Source organism: Macaca mulatta, chromosome 16 (genome assembly GCF_049350105.2).
Source record: "Macaca mulatta isolate MMU2019108-1 chromosome 16, T2T-MMU8v2.0, whole genome shotgun sequence".
Taxonomy (NCBI): Eukaryota; Metazoa; Chordata; class Mammalia; order Primates; family Cercopithecidae; genus Macaca; species Macaca mulatta.
The window spans coordinates 48,667,501-48,688,647 of record NC_133421.1 but is presented as its reverse complement, the minus strand read 5'-3'; the positions used below and the strand labels follow the sequence as shown (position 1 = coordinate 48,688,647).

Sequence of the window (21,147 nt, the reverse complement as noted above, 5' to 3'; positions counted from 1 at the left end):
CAAAAAAAAGAAAAGAAAATGCCAAGACCCTATCAATCAGTAAGTTGGATTTTCCTCTAGATATTAATTAGAAATAAACATACATAGCTTTTAAGAACTATTGATCTTTAAATGCTAGAACTCAACTTAGAAAAGTTGAGTAAAATCATTTTTTTAAATCCGCAGATCTCTAGTGCTAGGGTAATAACTGAAAAAGATATAATACCACTGCACTGTTAAGAACAATTTCATCTACATAAATATTATGGGGATCTTAAGAAGGCACAACAGACCGACAAGCAAAGCAGCTCTGGGTGCCGAGGTTAATGGGTCAGGTAACTTTGATGCTTTTGTTCCATGTATTTCAAGATTGTCTAAAATTTACCTCCAAAATGTTATTATGTATTACTTATATCATGAAAAAAATGCAAGAAATAAAGCAAAACAATAAAGTCAAACAAAATAAAAGATATTATTCAAAAAGCAAAGAATATAGCTATCACTAATATAGTTGCATATTTTAGAATTCTTAGCCAATATAAGAGAAAAATTTTAAAAAGATGTTAATTTTCAGAAAATGTATTCCACTTAGAAATTCCAAGAAAATTTACTGAAAAACTACTTGATCTTACAAGAGAATCTAGCAAAGCAGGCAGACACAAATTCAATACAAAATTATCAATAGGTTTGCAATACCACAGGAATGACAAACTTTAAAATGTTACAATTCCTAGCTGCAAAACTTCCACAACATAAAGATGTCAGTTCTAATTGTATTAAAATGTAATTTCAATGCAGTTTAAATAAAAATCTCCACAGGATTCACTATGTAACGCAGTAAGGTCACTCTAAAACACAACAGCTGGGAAAGCTTTTGAAAATGAACAATAAATCAAGTCATAAAGCTAAAGTAAGTAAAAAAGTTGGTGAAGGGTGTTGTTTTTGCTTCCTATTAGAGAAATTTCCAAACATACACAAGTATAGAGAATGTTAACATGACCCACCTACGTGGACATCATTCAACTTCAATAATTAACACTGCAAATCTGTTGACTCTATCTCTTTCTTTGTTTTGCTAGAATATTTTAAAGCACATTAGAGATATCACATCTGTTCACCTGTAAATAATTCAGAATATATGCCTAAAAAATAGTGACTTTAAAAAAATTAGTTACAAGGCAATATGCAGTGGCTTATGCCAACACTTTGGAAGACCAAGATGGAAACCCAAGAGTTCAAGACCAGCCTGGGCAACACGGTGAGACTCTGTCTCTACAAAACAGATACACAATTACATACACAGCAAACTAGTTATACTTGATAAATGTCATATAATACCTCGTTTGGGCCGGGTGCGGTGGCTCACACCTGTAATCCCAGCACTCTGGGAGGCTGAGGTGGGTGGATCAAGAGGTCAGGAGTTCAGGACCTGCCTGACCAACATGGTGAAACCCCGTCTCTACTAAAAATACAAAAATTAGCCGGGCCTGTTGGCGCATGCCTGTAATCCCAGCTACTTGGGAGGCTGAGGCAGGAGAATTGCTTGAACCCGGGAGGTGGAGGTTGCAGTGAACTGAGATCACACCATTGCATTCCAGTCTGGGCAACAGAGTGAGGCTCTGTCTCAAAAAAAAAAAAAAAAACCTCGTTCATGGTCAATTTTCTGAACTGTCTCAAAAAATGTCTCTTTATACTTTATTTAGATCAGGGTCCAAACAAAATTTTCACAATGCATTTACTCAATGTGTATTTTAAGTCTCTTATAATCAACATAACCATCCCTCTATTTTCTACTGTCACTTATTTGTCCTATTATCTAACCAACCCTCCCCTCCCCTACTGCTAGATCATTTCAAAGCAAATTCCAGATATCTGTAAATACTTTTGCATCACTAAAAAATAAAGACTTTAAATTCTTGAATATCTAATATTATTATCTACATAATATCTAATAATAAACAATATCTAGTAAGTCAAATGTAAAAAGCTCACCACTTCTCTGAAAAATATCTTTCTATATTTGGTTTGTGTGAAAGAAGATTTAAATAAGGTCCACGCTTTGTGCTTAGATGATACTCTCCAAAGTCTCCTTTAAATTTTAACAGTTCACCTTTCCCCCACCACACATCACTTTTATTTTCCCGTTAAATTATTTGTTAAAGAAATCAAATCATATTTGTAACATAGAACTTCCCATATTTTAGAGTTGGCTAGTTGCATTTTCATGGTGTTGTTTACCTTATCCCTCTATTTCTGTATTTTGTCCAAAGTGCTAACTATATCTAGAAGCTGATTTGTTAGTTTGGTACAAAAGTAACTATAGTTTACAATAATTTATTGTATATTTCAAAATAATTAGAAGAGTGGATTTACAATGTTCCCAACACAAAGAAACAATAAATGTTTGAGGTGATGGATATCCCAATTAGTCAGACGAGATCATTACATATTGTATGCCTGTATCAAAATATCACAAGTACCCCATAAATTTGTACAACTATTATGTACCCACAAAAATTAAGAATAGGCCAGGGTGGTGACTCACACCTGCAATTCCAGTATTTTGGGAGGTTAAGGCAGGAGGATCACTTGAGCTTAGGAGGTTGAGACTGGCCTGGGCAACACAGTGAGACAACACAGTGTCATCTCTACAAAAAAAGAGAACAAATTGAAAAACTTGCCAGATGTGATGGCATGTACCTGTAGTCTCAGCTACTTGGGAGGCTGAGACAGGAGGCTCACTTGAGCCCAGGAGGTAAAGGCTGTACTCAGCTATGATCCTGCCACTGGACTCCAGCCTGGACAACAGAGCAAGACCCTGTCCTCAAAATAATATAATAATCATAATAATAATTGTATAAGAAACTTTAAAAATAATTTTTAAAATTTTACTTAAGCTCGTTTTACATTAGAATATTTCAGTGAGGCTGGGCACAGAGGCTCACACCTGTAATCCCAGCACTTTGGGAGGCCAAGGCGGGTGGATCACGAGGTCAGGAGTTCAAGACCAGTCTGGCCAACATGGTGAAACCCCTTCTCTGCTAAAAATACAAAAATTAGCTGGGCATGGTGACACATGCCTGTAATCCCAGCTACTTGGGATGCTGAGGTAGGAGAACTGCTTGAACCCAGGAGGTGAAGGTTGCAGAGAGCCGAGACCGTGCCACTGCACTCCAGTCTGGGCAACAGAGCAAGACTCCATCTTGAGGAAAAAAAAGGAAAAAGAATATTTCAATGGAAAACCTTTCCCTCATCAACTACTTGTCTTATTAAATTGATACAAGAAAAGTGGGGTAAACACTGTATATTTTTGGTTTATCAGTTTTCAGAGTGAGTTAGTAAACAAGCAACCTAGAGTAATGCCTAATGCTTTTTCAAACATATTCTTATAAACTATTAGTGTTTAAGTTCTCTAAATTTAAGACGTTTCAATCCATTATAGTCATTTATTTTGGTGGGAATTCAAGAGAAATATCACTTTAGACAGCTGGAAAATGATAGGCTAGTCAATAAATAGAGTAGGGTCAAATGGCTATCCTGTAGAATAACATATACACAGTGTTATACTGGCAAGTGCATACAAGGTATGAAGCAAAAGGTATTTGAGATTTTAAGCTATTAAGACAACATACAGTATCTACCATGTGATATTAAGAATATTAAATATATGTGGGCCGGGCACAGTGGCTCATGCCTATAATCCTAGCACTTTGGGAGGCCGAGGCGGGCAGATCACGAGGTCAGGAGTTTGAGACCAGCCTGGTCAAGAGATCATCCCGGCCAATACGGTGAAACACCGTCTCTACTAAAAACACAGAAATTAGCCAGGGGTAGTGGCAGGTGCCTGTAATCCTAGCTAGTCGGGAAGCTGAGGTAGGAAAATTTCTTGAACCTGGGAGGCAGAGGTTGAAGGGAGGCGAAGATCGCGGCATCACTGCAATGCACCCTGAGCAACAGAGCAAGACTCCGACTCAAGAAATAAAAATAAAAATAAATAAAAATTAAAAATTAAAAAAGAATATTGACTATATGTGAAGCACTTAGCATGGTGCCTGATACAAGTGCTCAGCAAATGATGCATATGAACATATGCGTACCCATGCACGTGCACATGATTATCGGCTGGTAAATGTTTAAAATCTAGCTCTCGGGCCGGGCGCGGTGGCTCAAGCCTGTAATCCCAGCACTTTGGGAGGCCGAGACGGGCGGATCACGAGGTCAGGAGATCGAGACCATCCTGGCTAACACGGTGAAACCCCGTCTCTACCAAAAAAATACAATAAATTAGCCGGGCGAGGTGGCGGGCGCCTGTAGTCCCAGCTACTCAGCTACTCGGGAGGCTGAGGCAGGAGAATGGCCTAAACCCGGGAGGCGGAGCTTGCGATGAGCTGAGATCCGGCCACTGCAAACTCCAGCCTGAGCGACAGAGCGAGACGCCGTCTCAAAAAAAAAAAAAAAAAAAAAAAATTCTAGCTCTCTGAGGAAAAAAATAGCCCTGATTTGTAGTGTTTGCAAATTTTCATGATCAAATAGTCCCAACATGGGTGATTTCACGCAATCAATATAATATTACTAAACACCGTGCCAAGGAGGGATGTGCATCACCGGTTCTCACTAGCCTCCACTGTATCCATACATCCATATTCATCATTAAACTATTTTTGTATAGATGAGTATGTCCATGTTTACATGTATGTGTGTGTATGTATGCACATATTTATGTACACAGAATCCAAATGCCTGGTAAAAGGTCTGGAGAGACAGTAAAGGAATGACAGGAGTTTTCTATGGGGCAAGAAATGGTCTCAGGTTGGGAAGAGCAGGATAAACAGCACTACTGTTTTATCAAAATTCGTTGAATTTTTAAACAAAAAAATATTCATCTAGTGCTTATGTATTTACTGGGTCGAAATGGAATTTTTCCCTAATTATCAAACCCATGCTATCATAGACAGCAATATTTTCTCACAAACATCAACATTAAGCTGCAATGTGATATAAATGACCAGCTAGAGTAGATGTCATATCACACCAAGAAATCGCCTTCTGAAAAATTATACAGCTTACTTTGGCTTCAGTTTCTCCCCTGTGAAGAGTATACAGATGGTGGACAGCACATTGTGATGAGGACCAAGGATGAGTCAGAATTTGGAAGACATGAAAGTCATGGCCAAGGGTGTCTGTTGTGACTAGAAGCATTCCTGGAAGACAAAAAACAAAGGGTAAAAATAAAAATGATTATGTATGTGGATGAAATATTCTAAAAAGCTACTCATAATATTTAAAATATTACCAAAGGGAAAAAAATTACCAAGGCTATAAGACACTTTACAAAAGAAAAAATTAAAACAAAATATCTTTTCCATGAGAATACCAAGCTTAATGCCACATCAGTATATCAGCAAGGTACAAACACTACATGTGCAAGTATTACGGTATTCCTGTAAAACTAGCAGAGAGAAGTTTGATATTCCTGGATTTACAGAATTCATAACTGTATTCCTGAGGCAGAATCTCACTCTGTTGCCCAGGCTGGGGTGCAGGTTCCTGATCACAGCTCACTGCAGCTGCAAATTCCTGGGCTCAAGTGATCCTCCTGCCTCAGCCTCCCAAGTAGCTGGGACTACAAGCACATGCCACCATGCCTGGCTAATTTTCTTTCATTTTTGTAGAGACAGGGTCTCACCATGTTGCCCAGGCTGGTCTCAAACTCTGGGCCTCAAGCAATCCTTCTGTCGTGGCCTCCCAAAGCTCTGAGATTACAGGCATGAGCCACCATGCCCAGCCACAATTATTTTTTAAAACAAAGAATGTGAAAATGGCATACCCCCATGGAACTCCCTCTTTTGCAATTTCTTCAAACTTTAATTCTACGCTCCAATTTATCTACTGATCCAACTACTACTTCCTGTACTTAATTCACCATGATATTTATTGAAAATGCCAATAGAGCCTATTACAGGGAAAGTTCTGAATTTTGATGAGATGTCATAGCTAAGAATTCTTTGCCTAACCTAAGGTCACAAAGATCTTCTGTTTCCTCGTAAAAGTTTCATAACTTTATGTTTGACATTTAGGCCTGTCATCATTTTAATATTTGTATAAGATGTGAGGACCTTATACAACAAGTTACATGGCGAGGATCCTATACAAAACATGGACAAGGTTAACTTTTTTGCAGAAGATGTTCAATTGTTCCAGAAAGACTTCTTGAAGACACTGTCCCTTCTCCATTGAAGTAACACTGTCAACTTGCCAAGGATCAATTGGCTATATTTGTGTAGGCCTATTTTTTTTTGAGACGGAGTCTCGCTCTGTCGCCCAGGCTGGAGTGCAGTGGCGTGATCTCGGCTCACTGCAAGCTCCGCCTCCCAGGTTCACGCCACTCTCCTGCCTCAGTCTCCCGAGTAGCTGGGACTTCAGGCGCCCGCCACCACGCCCAGCTAATTTTTTGTATTTTTGGTAGAGACGGGGTTTCACCGTGTTAGCCAGGATGGTCTTGATCTCCTGACCTCGTGATCCACTGGACTCAGCCTCCCAAAGTGCTGGGATTACAGGCATGAGCCACCATACCTGACATTTTTTTTTTTTTTTTTTTTTGAGACAGTCTCACTCTGTCACTCAGCCTGGAGTGCAGTAATGCATTCTCAGCATACTGCAACTTCCACTTCCTGGGTTCAACTGATTCTCCTGCCTCAGCCTCCCAAGTAGCTGGGGCTACAGGTGTGCGCCACCATGCCTGGCTATTTTTGTATTTTTAGTAGAGATGGAGTTTTGCCATGTTGGCCAGGCTGGTCTCAAATTCCTGGTCTCAAGAGATCCACCCACCTCAGCCTCCCAAAGTGCTGGGAATACAGGTGTGAACTACCATGCCAGGCCAAGGCCTATTTTTTGAAGTTCTATTAATTCAATTTTTGTGTCTATACATTCACTAATACCACACTCTTGGTTACTGAAACTTCACAGAAAATCTTGAAATCAGGTAAAATGAGCCTTTTCCTGCCTTTTTCAACATTATTTTAGTCATTCTTGTTTAGGATTTTGAGGGAATTGTATTGAGTGTAATAATTTGGGGACAACTGATATTCTAATATTGTGTCTTCTCATCTATTAACACAGCATATTTCTTGATTTAGATCTACTTTGACTTCTTTTTCTTTTTGTTTTTGATTTAGATTTGACTTATTTTTCTTTTTGTTTGACACTCAGATTCTGAAAATATTATCTTTTAGAGTTATTATAAATGGTATTATTTTTAAAATTTCAATGATCAATTTTTGCTTGCTAGTACACAGAGATAAAATTGATGATTTTTTATCTTGACAACATATGTTTCCTGCAAGTTCTAGGGGTTTATACGGTATGTGAATTTTCTTTGATGACAATTATGTAGTTTAGGAACAGGCACAGTTTCATTTCTTCCTTTCTGATCTACATGCCTTTTCTTCAATTTTCTTGACTTACTGCATTTGCGGAGGCAAGCAGAAATAGTGAGGAGAGATTTCTGTGTTATAGGAGGAAAGCATTCAATCTTTAAGTATGACATTAAGTATAGGTTTTTTGTAAAAGCCCTTTGTGAAATATGCTGTGAGTTTTCATAATGAAAGAAAATCGAATTTTTCAAGTGCCTTCCTGCATCTATTGAAATGGTTATGTGGCTTCTCTTTTTAAATCTATTAATATAGTGAATTCTAACAATAATTGATTATCAAATGTTGAACATGTCTTACATTCTTGGGATAAGTCTCATTTGGTCACAATGCTTTATTATAAGCAGCTAGATTCAATTTTCTAGTATTTTCTTGAATATTTTCATATCTGTGTCCCTGAGAAATACTGGTTTGTAGTTTTCTTTTCTAACAGTGTGTTTGGCTGATTTTGCTATTTAGGACAATCGAGGCCTCAAAGAATCATATGGGAATGCTCCCTACTCTGTTGTTTTCTAGAAAAAAAATACGCAGGATTGCTATTATTTCTTCATTAAATGTTCAATGGAATTTTCAAGTAAAAATATTTGGGCCTATTTTCGAAGATTTTTAACTACCATTAAATATTTTGTTAATTTTTTTAATTTAAAATTTCTTCTTTGACGAATTACTTTCTGTAATTCAAGGAATGCATCCTTTTTAATATCTGTAGAGACATTAATGATATTCACTTTTTCATTCACGATATTGGTAATTTGTGTCTTCTCTGTTTTTTTCTTCGCCAGTCTGGGAAGGCCTTTTTAAGGTTAACCTATTTGGTTTCATAACTTTCTGTTTTTCTCTTTTCAATTTCACTGATTTCTGTTACTATATTTATTATTTCCTTTATTCTCCTTGTTTTGGGTTCATTTGCTCTTCCTTTTTTTGAGTTTCTTATGGGAGCAGCTTAGATTATTGTTTCAGGAACTTTCTTCTTTTCTGGAGTAAGCACATATAGGTATAAATGTCCCTCTAAGCCTGCTTAGCTAAATGTAACAGATTTTGATATGCTGCAATTTCATTTACATTCAGTTTTAAATGTTTCCTAGTTGCCTCCTCTTTTGCTCGTGGGTTATTTAAAGGTATATTGTTTTGTTACCAAATATTTGGATATTTTCCAGATATCTTTCAGATATTATTGCCAGTATAATTTCATTATGACAAGAAGTTACTTCTTTTACATTTGTTAAAGTTTGTTTTATGGTTCAAAATGTGATCCTTGTTCCATATACACTTGAACACCTAGAATATATTCTAGAAAGGTATAGAATTGGTAGTGATGTTTGCATCTTCAATTTCCTTACTGACTGACTGCTTTCTGTTCCATTACTGAGTAGGAGTTATAGTCTCCAAGTATAATTGTGGACATAAGTAGTTTTCCTAAGTTTTATCAGCTTCCTAAATTTTAGAGCAAGGTTCATGCACATTTAGGATTGTATGACGTCTTGGTCAATTAACCCTTTTAACATGATTTAACCCTGGTTATTTTCCTTGCTATGAAGTCTACTTTTTTCCAATATTAATTTCACCACTCCAACTTTGTTTTGATTGGTACTTGCATGGTATATATTTTCCATTCTTCTACTCTATATCTATCAATCTAGGCTTCTTTTAGATAACAGTTGGGTGCTCTCAGACTTGCTCACTCTCTTTCAATCAAATCACTGCCTTTTAATTGGTGTTTGTAGTTTATTCATATTTAGTACTTACTGGTAGGGCTGGATTTAGGTCTACCAATTTATTATTATTTCTGCTTGTCTTGTTTCTGTTTTTTATTTCTTTTTTCATGTTTTCTTGCTGTTTTGGGACTACTGTAATATTCAATTTTCATGACATGCTAATTTCAACATTTTATTCAGTTTTGTTTATTTCTCTTCTCATGTTTTCTTGCTGTTTTGAGACTACTTATTTTTAACAATATTTAGTGTTGAATGTTAAAAATAAATAATTTATCTATGGGCTTTTGAGCTATATCTCTTTATATTAAAATTTTACTGGTTGTTCCAGAGATTATAATACACATATCTAACTTTATGTGCCTGTTCGGTTGTATTTTGTCCAGGTTTCATAATTGTTTTCTATGGAAAGGATGGTTTGTACATTTACCTTGCTATTCCGAGAAGTAGAATCACATTAGTATAAGCATTTAAACTAATGTTTTGTTGAACCAAAAGGCATGAAAGAATATTAAGCATCTGTGGGAAGACAAGGTAGTCATTTCAGTGAAAAGATGAAGTATATTTGAGTTTGCTATTTCTTTGGCAAATATAAGGTACAGCTCTCGTCACTATATTAAAATATCCTACTAGATGCCACTGTCCTGCCTATTTCCAAGAGAATATATTTTAGAAAATGAAAGGTGCCATTTATTATAATTAATTTAATAAATTATTAAACCTATAACTATATATATAACCTTACCTCTCATTATATATCTAGCTATGATCATGAGGTTATTTACATAGCTTATATTCTTTACTTATTGTTATTCAAACAATAAATTTGTTTTGTTTCGTTTGGTTTGGTTTGGAGATGGAGTCTTGTTCTGTTACCCAGGCTGGAGTGCAGTGGCACAATCTCGGCTCACGGCAACCTCCGCCTCCCGGGTTCAAGCAATTCTGCCGCAGCCTCCCGAGTAGCTGGGACTACAGGCCACCGTTACTACGCCTGGCTAGTTTTTTGTATTTTAGTAGAGAGGTGGTTTCAATCATGTTGCCCAGACTGGTCTCAAACTCCTGAGCTCAGGCAATCCACCCACCTCGGCCTCCCAAAGTGTTGGCATGAGCCACCGCACCCAGCCTCAAACAATGAATTTCTAAGTTTAGGCAGGAATGCTTTGTTGTCCATTGGTAGACAGTGTTTTGCCACTCCTCCTACTTTTTTGCTGAGTTATAGTAAGTTTAAATGATCATAAATCCACTACTATCTTCTGATTCCACCTCTCTGTAACAAATTTTCTGCACTTGACAAACAATTCAATAGAAGCATCATTCTAACAGGAAATAAGATGCGTTTGCATTTGTAACATATATTCCTCACCTACTATATAAACTTCATTAAATTTCATTTTAAATCACACCGCTTTATGTAGAATGAGCATTCAAATAAAGGTCCTCATTTGCCAAATCAAGACTATTATTGTTTTACATGTGAATGAAAATCACAAATGAACACTTTCCCATATGTTCCTAGCTTTTCAAACTGGCATTCGTCTCCGTTTAGCTATGATTATGTAAAACAAATTCAAATTTTCAGGAAAATGTCCACTAAAAACTTATGCCTGTTATCTTCTGTGTATCCTATCTCAAACACTTTTATTCCACTCCTCCATGTAAATGTGGCTTCTACAGTCCACCAATAAGTTTATTTTCACAAAATTTTAAAAATAATATAAAAAATGTAAAGAGCAGAAAGGAGAAAAAGAAATAGCTAGTATAAGACTACATAATCACATGCTTTCTTTCCATTTACAATTTCCTCTTTTGCACACATTCTGCCAGGGAAATAGCAAGCTTTTTTTTTCCTCTAGAAAACAAGTTAAAATGCACATATACATAAAAGGAAAAACTTGTACAGAGTAGACTGTGGCTTGAGAACTATTTATGCTGCATCAGAAGACTAAACCAGACTCTGTCCTGGCCATAAACTAAACCCACGCCCCAAATGAGGTGCCAAGCCACAAAAAGCATTTGCGTCATCTGGGAATACAAGGAAAAAGAAGGACTTCTAATTATAGGGCCTGGAAGCGGAAGCCTAGAGTGATTAGCTGTTTAGGCACTTCTGTATGTTTATCTGGAAGCTTCCTCTCCCTCACTCTTAGCCTCAAGTTTGATAGATGAGCATTAGCGTTAGAGGGTGGGGATTGAAGATGCTGATGGTACACAGCGTTCTCCAAAATCCGAGGTAGCTGGAGACTGAACATTAAGGCTTTTGTGGCCTCACACGAACATAAGTCTTTTCAACTGGGCGTCAGCTGGTTAACCCAAAAAGCAAAATTAAAGAGTAGCAAAATTTCACCAGGCATATGCTATAAAATCTTGGAAACATGAGTAGGTTTGCCTTTTTTGCCATATCCTATTTATAACACCTACCTAATTGTATGGTTCTTTATCATATACACACATGTGAACTAGAAGACAAACTACCAGCTAGTCACACTCTTTTCCAAAAAGACACATAAACATGATTATGCTGAATCAAATAGAAATCTTTACAGGAATTCAGATTATATCACTCATAAAAGAATTTTATACTTTGGCATTAATGCTTGTACATGTAATACCTTTCAATTAACACCTGTATAGATACAAAATTACAAATTACCTAATTATTTAGAAAAGTTAACAGCCAAATTTGTAAACACAAAAGCAAAGAAACAGAATCCCAGCACTGAGAGAAAGCTTTAACCTCAGCTTACACAAATCCAAAATATCATAGCTCATTAAAGTCGGATTAATAAAACTTTCAAGCTGGACATGAATACGGGAAAACAATGGTCCCAAAGTCTCCATATGGGCAGCATACATTTCTTAAGCAGCTTATAGCAGCATATTTTTAAAGCTACTTATAGATACTAATAATCAAACTCATCAATGTATTATTCTACTTTAGTAGCCTAAAATATATCTTTATCAAATCTGCTACATAACACTCTGTTAAAGGCACTGAAGTAAACACTACCAAACAAAGCAGATGATTTAGCTGATCCCTTAAAAAAGTTGCATATATCCATAACCAACATAAATTAGAAGAAATCAGTGATATTGCCCTTATTTGTTTCATGTGGAAAAGCCTATATAAAGTGAACAACTGATTTTCTAGCTCACTTTATTATATAACTTGTTATATTCGTCCTCCTGCATTTTTAGCAGTTCAAAGTGTCTTATCATTAGTCAAATATTTAATTATTTTCTTTCGCTTTGAATTGTAAAATGTTCAGGCTTATGAAGACATCTCTGGTCATTTCCAGTGAGTTTTCATATTAAGCATTCTAATGTTCATTATTTTTAACAGGTTTCTTTACCAAATAGATATTTAGGAAAGTGGTATATGCCTATGTACATGTGTTCTCATTTTTTGGGGTAGTTGAGAATATTTGTCCATTACCAGAATATTTTTTAAAACTTTAACCTTTATTAATATACAATTTATATATAATAGATTCATTTTAGATGTACAGTATGATGAATCTGACAAATACATATACCTATGTAACTACTACCATAGTCAAGAGAGAGAGCATTCAAAAAAAGTTCCCTTGTGTTCACTTGCAAACCATCCTCTCCCCATCCACCTGGCCCCAAGCAGCCACTCATCAGCTTTCTATGATGCAGGATTAATACTGCCTGTTTTAGAATTTAATGAAATGTAATCACATGATATTTTCTGTCTATTTGCTGCAAGTAACAGCACATCATTCATTGATTTATATTGCTGACTAGTGTTCCATTTTAAGCACATACCACAATTTATATATCCATTCCGTAGCTGTTTCTAGTTTTTTTGTTTTTTGTGGGTTTTTTTTTTTTTTTTTTTTTTTTGAGATGGAGTCTTGCTCTGTCACCCAGGCTAGAGTGCAGTGGCACCATCTTGGCTCACTGCAACCTCTGCCTCCAGGTTCAAGTGATTCTCCTGCCTCAGCCTCCTGAGTAGCTGGGATTACAGGGGTTTGTCACCACACCTGGCTAATTTGTTTTTCATTTTTAGTAGAGACAGAGTTTCACCATGTTAGCAAGGCTGCTCTCAAACTCCTGGCCTCAAGTGATCTACCCACCTCGGCCTCCCAAAGTGATGGAATTATAGGCATGAGCCACAGCACCCGACCTGCTTCAAGACATGTAATATTGTGACTCAAACTGCTATGAACATTCAAATACTAGTCTCTATGTGGACATGTTTTTCTTTTTCATGGGTGAATATTTAGGAGTGGAATTGCAGGGTCACATATTAAATATTCATAAGAAACTGCCAAACTATTTTCCAACGTGGCTGTATAATTTTACATTCCCACAAGCTCCATAACCTCACCAACATTTGATACTGTCAGTCTTTTTAATAACTTCAATTGGTATTCTCACAGTTTTAATTTGCCAATATTCCTTGATGATCAGTGATGTTGATCAGTTTTTCATGTGCTTACTGGCTTTTAAATATTTCCTTTTGTGACATGATTGTTTAAAATATTTTCCTCATTTTAAATTGTATGTTTTCAATACCTACCTATCTATCTATCTGTCTGTCTGTCTGTCTATCATCTATCAGAAATGTTCTCCTAGTCTGTGGCATGGCTTTTTACTAACATTTTCCCAAGAGATTTCCGATTTTGATGAAAATTTTGTGGTTTGGGTATTTAAGAAATCTTTTTCTATCTCAAGATTAAAGGATATAACCTTATTTTTTTTTTAAGTTTCATAGTTTTAGTGTTTATGTTAAGCCTATTATCCATATAGAGTTAATTTTATGCATGAGGTTAGTAAAGATTTATTTTTCCACCAAAAAATATCTCAGTTGTTCTAGCACCATTTGTTGAAAAAACTATATTTCACCTATTTAATTACCTGCCACTTTTGTCAAAAATCAAATAACTGTTTCTGGACATTATTCCATTCACTCATCTATGTCTATACTTATTCCCTAAAAATCCTTTCTTGGTGAGCTTAGATTAATTTAGAAATTTAGGTAGTTTAAGTCTCTAAAATTTACTCATCTTTTTCAAGATTGATTTGGCTATTTTAGGTCCTTTGAAATTCCATATAAATTTTGGCCAGGCGCAGTGGCTCACACCTGTAATCCCAGCACTTTGGGAGGCTGAGGCGGACGGATCATGAGGTCAGGAGATCGAGACAATCCTGGCTAACAGGGTGCTCAAAGAACCATGTATCACAGTACTGAAATTAAAATATAACAGACATGAATCAGGGTTCTGGCTCAAATGTTCAGAAACTAAGTAACTAAGTAACAAATGATAATGATTAGATGAAAGATAAAGTTTCAAAGATAGTCATCAAGTGTGCTGTATCAAATTGTACATCAGTTAACACATTTTGGGTATATAAGCATATGTTGAAAATATTACCAAATGACCAAGTGTCTCTGGAAATTAGGTTTGATTACCTACAGGAACAGTATCAAAGCATGACTCTGTGACTATGTCACAGAACAAGTATATATAAGAACAATGGCTGATCCACAAAAAAGATGACTGGGTAGGCAGGTATTGTGTGCACAACCACATTACATACTTATTCAATGTCTTCTTAGAAACAATCAAAGAAACAAAGGGAAAATTATAAAATCAGTTCATTTTTAATTTTTTTTTTTTTTTTTTTTTTGAGACGGAGTCTCGCTCTGTAGCCCAGGCTGGAGTGCAGTGGCCGAATCTCAGCTCACTGCAAGCTCCGCCTCCCGGGTTCATGCCATTCTCCGGCCTCAGCCTCCCGAGTAGCTGGGACTACAGGCGCTGCCACCTCGCCCGGCTATTTTTTGTATTTCTTAGTAGAGACGGGGTTTCACCGTGTTAGCCAGGATGGTCTCGATCTCCTGACCTCGTGATCCGCCCATCTCGGCCTCCCAAAGTGCTGGGATTACAGGCTTGAGCCACCGCGCCCGGCCCATTTTTAATTATTATATCAATAATTATAGTATAAATTATTTAAATAACTATAATTGTATTTAGTATTATTTTACATTGTTGTACTCTTAAAACTATATTAACACTACATTTATTAATTCTCAATTCTAATTGATAAACACTACCTCCACTTTCTTAGCCTTCTAGAAATCCTTTTTAGACTTCATATGCATGGAAGAATTAATCAGATTTTTCATTTCGTCTATGTTAATAAGTCCATACATAAACCTTCTCTTGCTATTTGTTTTGCATTGCATTGCATTGCATTGCATTCCTCCACCTCCTGGGTTCAAACGACTCTCATGCCTCAGCCTCCCAAGTAGCTGGGATTACAGGTACGGGCACAAGCCACCACACCCGGCTGATTTTTGTATTTTTAGTAGAGACAGGGTTTCACCATGTTGGACAGGCTGGTCTCAAACTCCTGACCTCAAGTGATCCGCTGGCCTCGGCCTCCCAAAGTGCTGAGATTACAGACATGAGTCACTGCACTCAGCCTCTTACTATTTTTACATTTTCTCTTTGCTCCTCCATTCCTGCACCCGCTCTTCATTTCTCACTGCCCCCGACCACAGGTACCCACCTTACTATATATAATAAATCTCTCTGAAATGAATATGTATCTGAGAAATATTTAGGCTGTTTTCACAGCAATGTTCAAAATATGTAATGTATGGCAAGATACAGGCCAATCTGAATAAGAATAGTGAAACAAAGTGCCCACCACCCCCCACCACGGAGGGAGGCCCAGAGGCAAGTGGGAGGGGTAAGAAGTATTGAAGTACTTCAGTGTTTAACAACTAGTAAGGGTGTACTGATAAATGAAAAGTTGAAATCAATAGCTGCTTTGCATGTATGTACCTGACTATATAGATCCTTCTTTACCGTTTGCAAATTAAATATTATGTTTATATTACTGTAAGTATTTATATCTGTTGTAGACAGGTCTATTTTTACAGGTATATATGTCAACTTCACATTTTTTACATAGTATCCCAATGTATGCATTCACATCTCCCATGAGTTCATTCACTATTAACTGAGCACCTTTACTGAATTAAGCGGTAGTGCTGTGGCAGTGGTGATGAAGAACGGGCAAGGCTCTTCACTTACTGGTGGAACCCAGGGCTACATTAGGACTTTAGGTCTTCATGGGCATTTTTGTCTTCATGGGCCCTCTCCTCCATGAAAAAATATTTAAAGTTATATTTTTTTACTCCATTCTATTAACTGAAAACCATGTGTTTTTTTGTGCTTTTAAAATAAATCAGAAGATTATAGTGAGGTTCTATAAGTATTGTGGTCCCTAGACACTGTACCTACTATACCTAGTGGTAAGTCACCCCTGCAAAGATCCCTCTCTTACACAACTACAGTGCCACAATGAACAGAGAGCAAACAGAACTAATTCTTCAGGGAGTAAATCCATTACATGAGTAAAGGACACCACTTTACAAGATGATGAAACAAGAGAGTAAGTACAAACCTACTATGGAAATATCCTCTTCTAATGAAAAAAGGAAATAAATTCTTCAAGTTGCCTTTGCATTGTGAATGAAATAATATAGGTGTCTGACAGTGATAAACCAGAAGCTGTCAGATTAAAAATCTCAAGCTATGTTATGCTGTAGATCTGTGACGCATCATAGATGTTAAAAACAAATCAAGATATAGTATTTCTCTAACCGCTTGCTAGAATGAATGGGACAACTTTTATGTCCAAAAAGAAAAATCTAAACTGCTTTAATGATTTACCCAAGACCACAATCACCTTTCAATATATATCATTTAAGTAACCAGAAGAATTTCACGTCTGTTAAAGATGCAGCCAAGCATCTAAAGGGGTACATATTTACTCTATTTCGCTAGAGATTCAACACTCATTTTCCTCTTATTAATGGATGGAAAAGCATTTTCCCTGCCAAGGAGGGGTAATTATTTAAAATGTAGATGTGTTGTACTTTACAGTTCTCAGTTGCTCAGCTGGCAGAAGTAATGCCTCTGGAAAGCAAATCAATTATTTACTGAATTCAAGGTGGCAAGTCTGTTTATGTCAGGCTTATTGCACAGAATTGAGGATTTCTTCCTTATGCTTCTAATAGACAGTTTGATAAATAAGAATATTCCTTTTTTGTTGTCCAAAAATATAATAGTATACTAATCTATTGTTCTGATTACATAAAAATGTCATTTCCATGTGGTCCTTTTTTTATTTTCCAATCTGGAGTACAGTGGCACCATCTCGGCAACCTCTGCCTCCTGGCTCAAGCGATTCTCCTGCCTTAGCCTCCCCAGTAGCTGGGATTACAGGCATGTGCCACTACACCCAGCTAATTTTTTTATTTTTAGTAGAGATGAGGTTTCGCCATGCTGGTCAGGCTGGTCTCGAACTCCTGACCTCAAGTAATCCGCCCACCTTGGCCTCCCAAAGTGCTGGGATTATTGGGATGAGCCACCGCTTCCAGGTAAAAATACCTCCAGGTATTTTTAATTAGTATCTATTACATATTTCAGTTTTAGTTACCTGTGATATGTATCTGCAGATATTATAATTTGCAATCATGGATCACTCCCACAATACAGAGATGGAGACAATTCTTATTCAAACCACAATTTAGACATAAGTTGATTTTATTCGACAAATGAATAACAACATTGAATAGATGTTTTAATTTTGCCCTGCTATATTTTTTCCATGATTACAATTATGAAACAATCCAATGGAATTATTATAATTATTCAATGTACATTTACTCAGTATCAAGTATGTGAAAGCTACTGGGCTAATACTTGGGGACAAAGTATCAACAAAAGCTTACCTCTAACAGAGAACACATTGAAAAGATACTCTGATGGATGTAAATAATTTTAAAACTAGGATGAAGGTGATTGATAATAATGAAAACAGAAACAACTAATATTTATTGAGGTTACTCTATTTGTTAGATATTATTTTATTTTATTTTATTTTATTTTATTTTTTTTGAGACGGAGTCTCGCTCTGTCGCCCAGGCTGGAGTGCAGTGGCCGGATCTCAGCTCACTGCAAGCTCCACCTCCCAGGTTCACGCCATTCTCCTGCCTCAGCCTCCCGAGTAGCTGGGACTACAGGCGCCCGCCACCTCGTCCAGCTAGTTTTTTGTATTTTTTTTTTTTTAGTAGAGATGGGGTTTCACCGTGTTAGCCAGGATGGTCTCGATCTCCTGACCTCGTGATCCACCCGTCTCGGCCTCCCAAAGTGCTGGGATTACAGGCTTGAGCCACCGCACCCGGCCTTTATTTTCTATTTTTTTTAGACAGGGTCTTGCTCTGTCACCCAGGCTGGAGCGCAGTGGCGCGATCTCAGCTCAATGCAAACTTCTGCCCCCCAGGCTTAAGCAATCCTCCTGCCTCAGCCTCCCAAGTAGCTAGACCTACAGGCATGCACCACTACACCCAGCTAATTTTTGTATTTTTTGTAGAGACAGAGTTTCACCATGTTACCTAGGCTGGTCTCTAACTCCTGAGCTCAAGCTATCCACCTGCCTTGGCCTCCCAAAGTATTGGGATTAAAGGTGTGAGCCAGTGCAGCTGGCCAGATTTATTTTAGATACCATTACTAGCCCCCATTTTATTGATTAGGAAACTGAGGCATTGAGTGTGACAAGCAGATTAACTACCTTGCCCAATTAGGTGACAAGGTGAAGGAGGAAGGGTAACATGACATTTTATGTAGACTCAGGGAAGACTTCTTAGATGACATTTAAGATAGGAATCAGTGTAAGAGTTAGCCAGGCCAAAGAAGATTCCAGCCGGGCGTGGTGGCTCACGCCTGTAATCCTAGTACTTTGGGAAGCCGAGGTGGGCAGATTGCCTGAGCTCAGGAGTTTGAGACCAGCCTGTGCAACATGGTGAAATGCCATCTCTACCAAAAATACAAAAAATTAGCAGGATGTGGTGGCACGTGCCTGTAATCCCAGATACTCAGGAGCTTGAGGCAGGAAAATCACTTGAACCCGGGAGGTGGAGGTTGCAGTGAGCTGAGATTGTACCACTGCACTCCAGCCTAGGCAACAGAGCAAGGCTCCATCTCAACAAAATGAAAATAAAAAACAAACAAAGTTTGTTAAATTTTTTTTAACGTTCCTTGGAAAATGTTATTCACTTTGTCCCTGAGAGCAACAAATTTACACTGTCCATATTGAATCTGCCCAGATCTAAGCATGGGGATCAATCTAGTACTTCTAAACAAATCATAAATGCTGCCACTAAAATATTTGTTTTAATTCTGGCCTCAAAGTCACAGCTAATAAATAAGAATGGGAATTTAAAAATTGAAAAATAAACTGAATGCAGCTGCTGAACTAGAAGTTTCGCAGATCTATTTAATAGCATCACTTCATGTCTTTTCTGAATAGGTCCCATACAAGACAGAAATGTATGCCACCCAGTCCACCAACCTACATGGTCTCCTAAATTCATTTTGCAGTGTTATTCCATCATGTACATTTTATAGTATTTTTAATGTTTCTCAGGAAGTGGCTGTGGGCCTGGTTTGTTCTTGGATTTTGTTGTCCAGGACATGGTTATAGTACTGTCATCTAAAAATATGTCTCTCTTTTAAAAAAAACTAAAAGGGCTGGGCGCAGTGGCTCAGGTCTGTAATCCCAACACTTTGGGAGGCCGAGGCAGGCGGATTACCTGAGGTCAGGAGTTCAAGGCCAGCCTAGCCAACATGGCAAAACCCCATCTCTCCTAAAAATAATGCAAAAATTAGCTGGGTGCAGTGGCACACACCTGTAATCCCAGCTACTCGGGAGGCTGGGGCAGGAGAATCGCTTGAACCTGGGAGGCAGATTGTGGTGAGCCGGGATCACACCACTGCACTCCAGCCTGGGCAACAGAGCAAGACTCTGTCTCAAAAAATGAATGAATGAATGAATGAATGAATGAACGAACGAATGGAGGGAGACTAAAAGGAATTTATTTATATTCTTAAGTGTAACAGTGACAAACACAGGTAAACTGGTTTGAGTAAGATCAGCTTTAAAAACAAAAATCACACAATCAACTTTTTGGCATGTTTTGTTTGTTGTACATAAACTTCCCTAAACTAGTAAGAAGTATTCTAACAAGCAATACTGTTATTATTAGCCATATTACATGCCCCATGAAAATGCCTTTAACCAAATTAGAGAATTATTAGATGGTTAAAACTTCCTAATATAAATTTAAAAACATATATGCTTACATGTACGGGTAAAGAAGGACTGGAGTATGTCATTGGAGGATCTATTAGTTATATTTTCGAAAAAGCCAATTTAAATTAAAAACGTTACTACTGCATTAAGGCCTATTGAAATTACGTGTCTTTGTACAAAATGCCAATTAATAAAAGTTCAGAACCTAACAAACATAATTCAGCCAGTGTGCAGAGAACCACCTCAATTTACTTAATTTTTTATTTTTTATTTTTCCAGGCAGGCTCTTACTCTGTAACCCGGGCTAGAGTGCAATGGTGGGATCAGAGCTCACTGCAGCCTTAACTTCTTGGTTCAAGCAAGTCTTCCATCTCAGCCTCCCAATTAAGTAGCTGGGACTACAGGCATGCGCCACTGTGCCCAGCTAATTTAAAACAATTTTTTTTTAGAGACAGGATCTTGGTATGTTGCCCAGGCTGGTCTCAAACTCCTGGCCTCGAGTGTTGGTCCCCGCATCTTAGCCTCCTGGGTCACTGGGATTACAGGCAATGTGCCCAGCTCCTACCTCATTTTATAATGCTGCATTTCTGAATCACATTAGTAAATTTATGATTTGCTAGTGGGGAGGACTTAAATGAAGAGTGCTAGAAAACACATCATTTTATCTCACAAAAACATTTTTTAAACTATAAGACAAATAATAATTTAAGGGAAAAAACCCAGCTACTGAGGTATCTATGCATTTACAAATAGCAGTGCAGTTTCCTCACTAAAACATGTCCTCTATGAGTGTGTGTGTATATGTATGTATACCAATCAAAAGGGTTAGAAGAGTAAATATGAACCAGAAACTAGCAAAGCAAAATAAAATGTCACCTAATGATACAAGCTGA

The 21,147-nt window shown here is 37.3% G+C and overlaps 1 protein-coding gene across 24 annotated transcripts in view; it reads right to left on the bottom strand.

Annotated features, from left to right (window-relative positions):
- The window catches only part of BCAS3 (BCAS3 microtubule associated cell migration factor), a 712,862-nt gene that overhangs the window by 445,205 nt on the left and 246,510 nt on the right, over positions 1 to 21,147 (bottom strand). For all 24 annotated transcript variants that reach the window (XR_013406305.1, XR_013406308.1, XR_013406307.1 and 21 more), the window contains exon 14: positions 5,047 to 5,180. Coding sequence is in view for 19 of the 24 variants with exons in the window: in XM_077970813.1 (XP_077826939.1) it covers positions 5,047 to 5,180 (134 nt within the window). In the remaining 5 variants the exon portion in view is untranslated. The remainder of the gene's footprint in view (positions 1 to 5,046; positions 5,181 to 21,147) is intronic.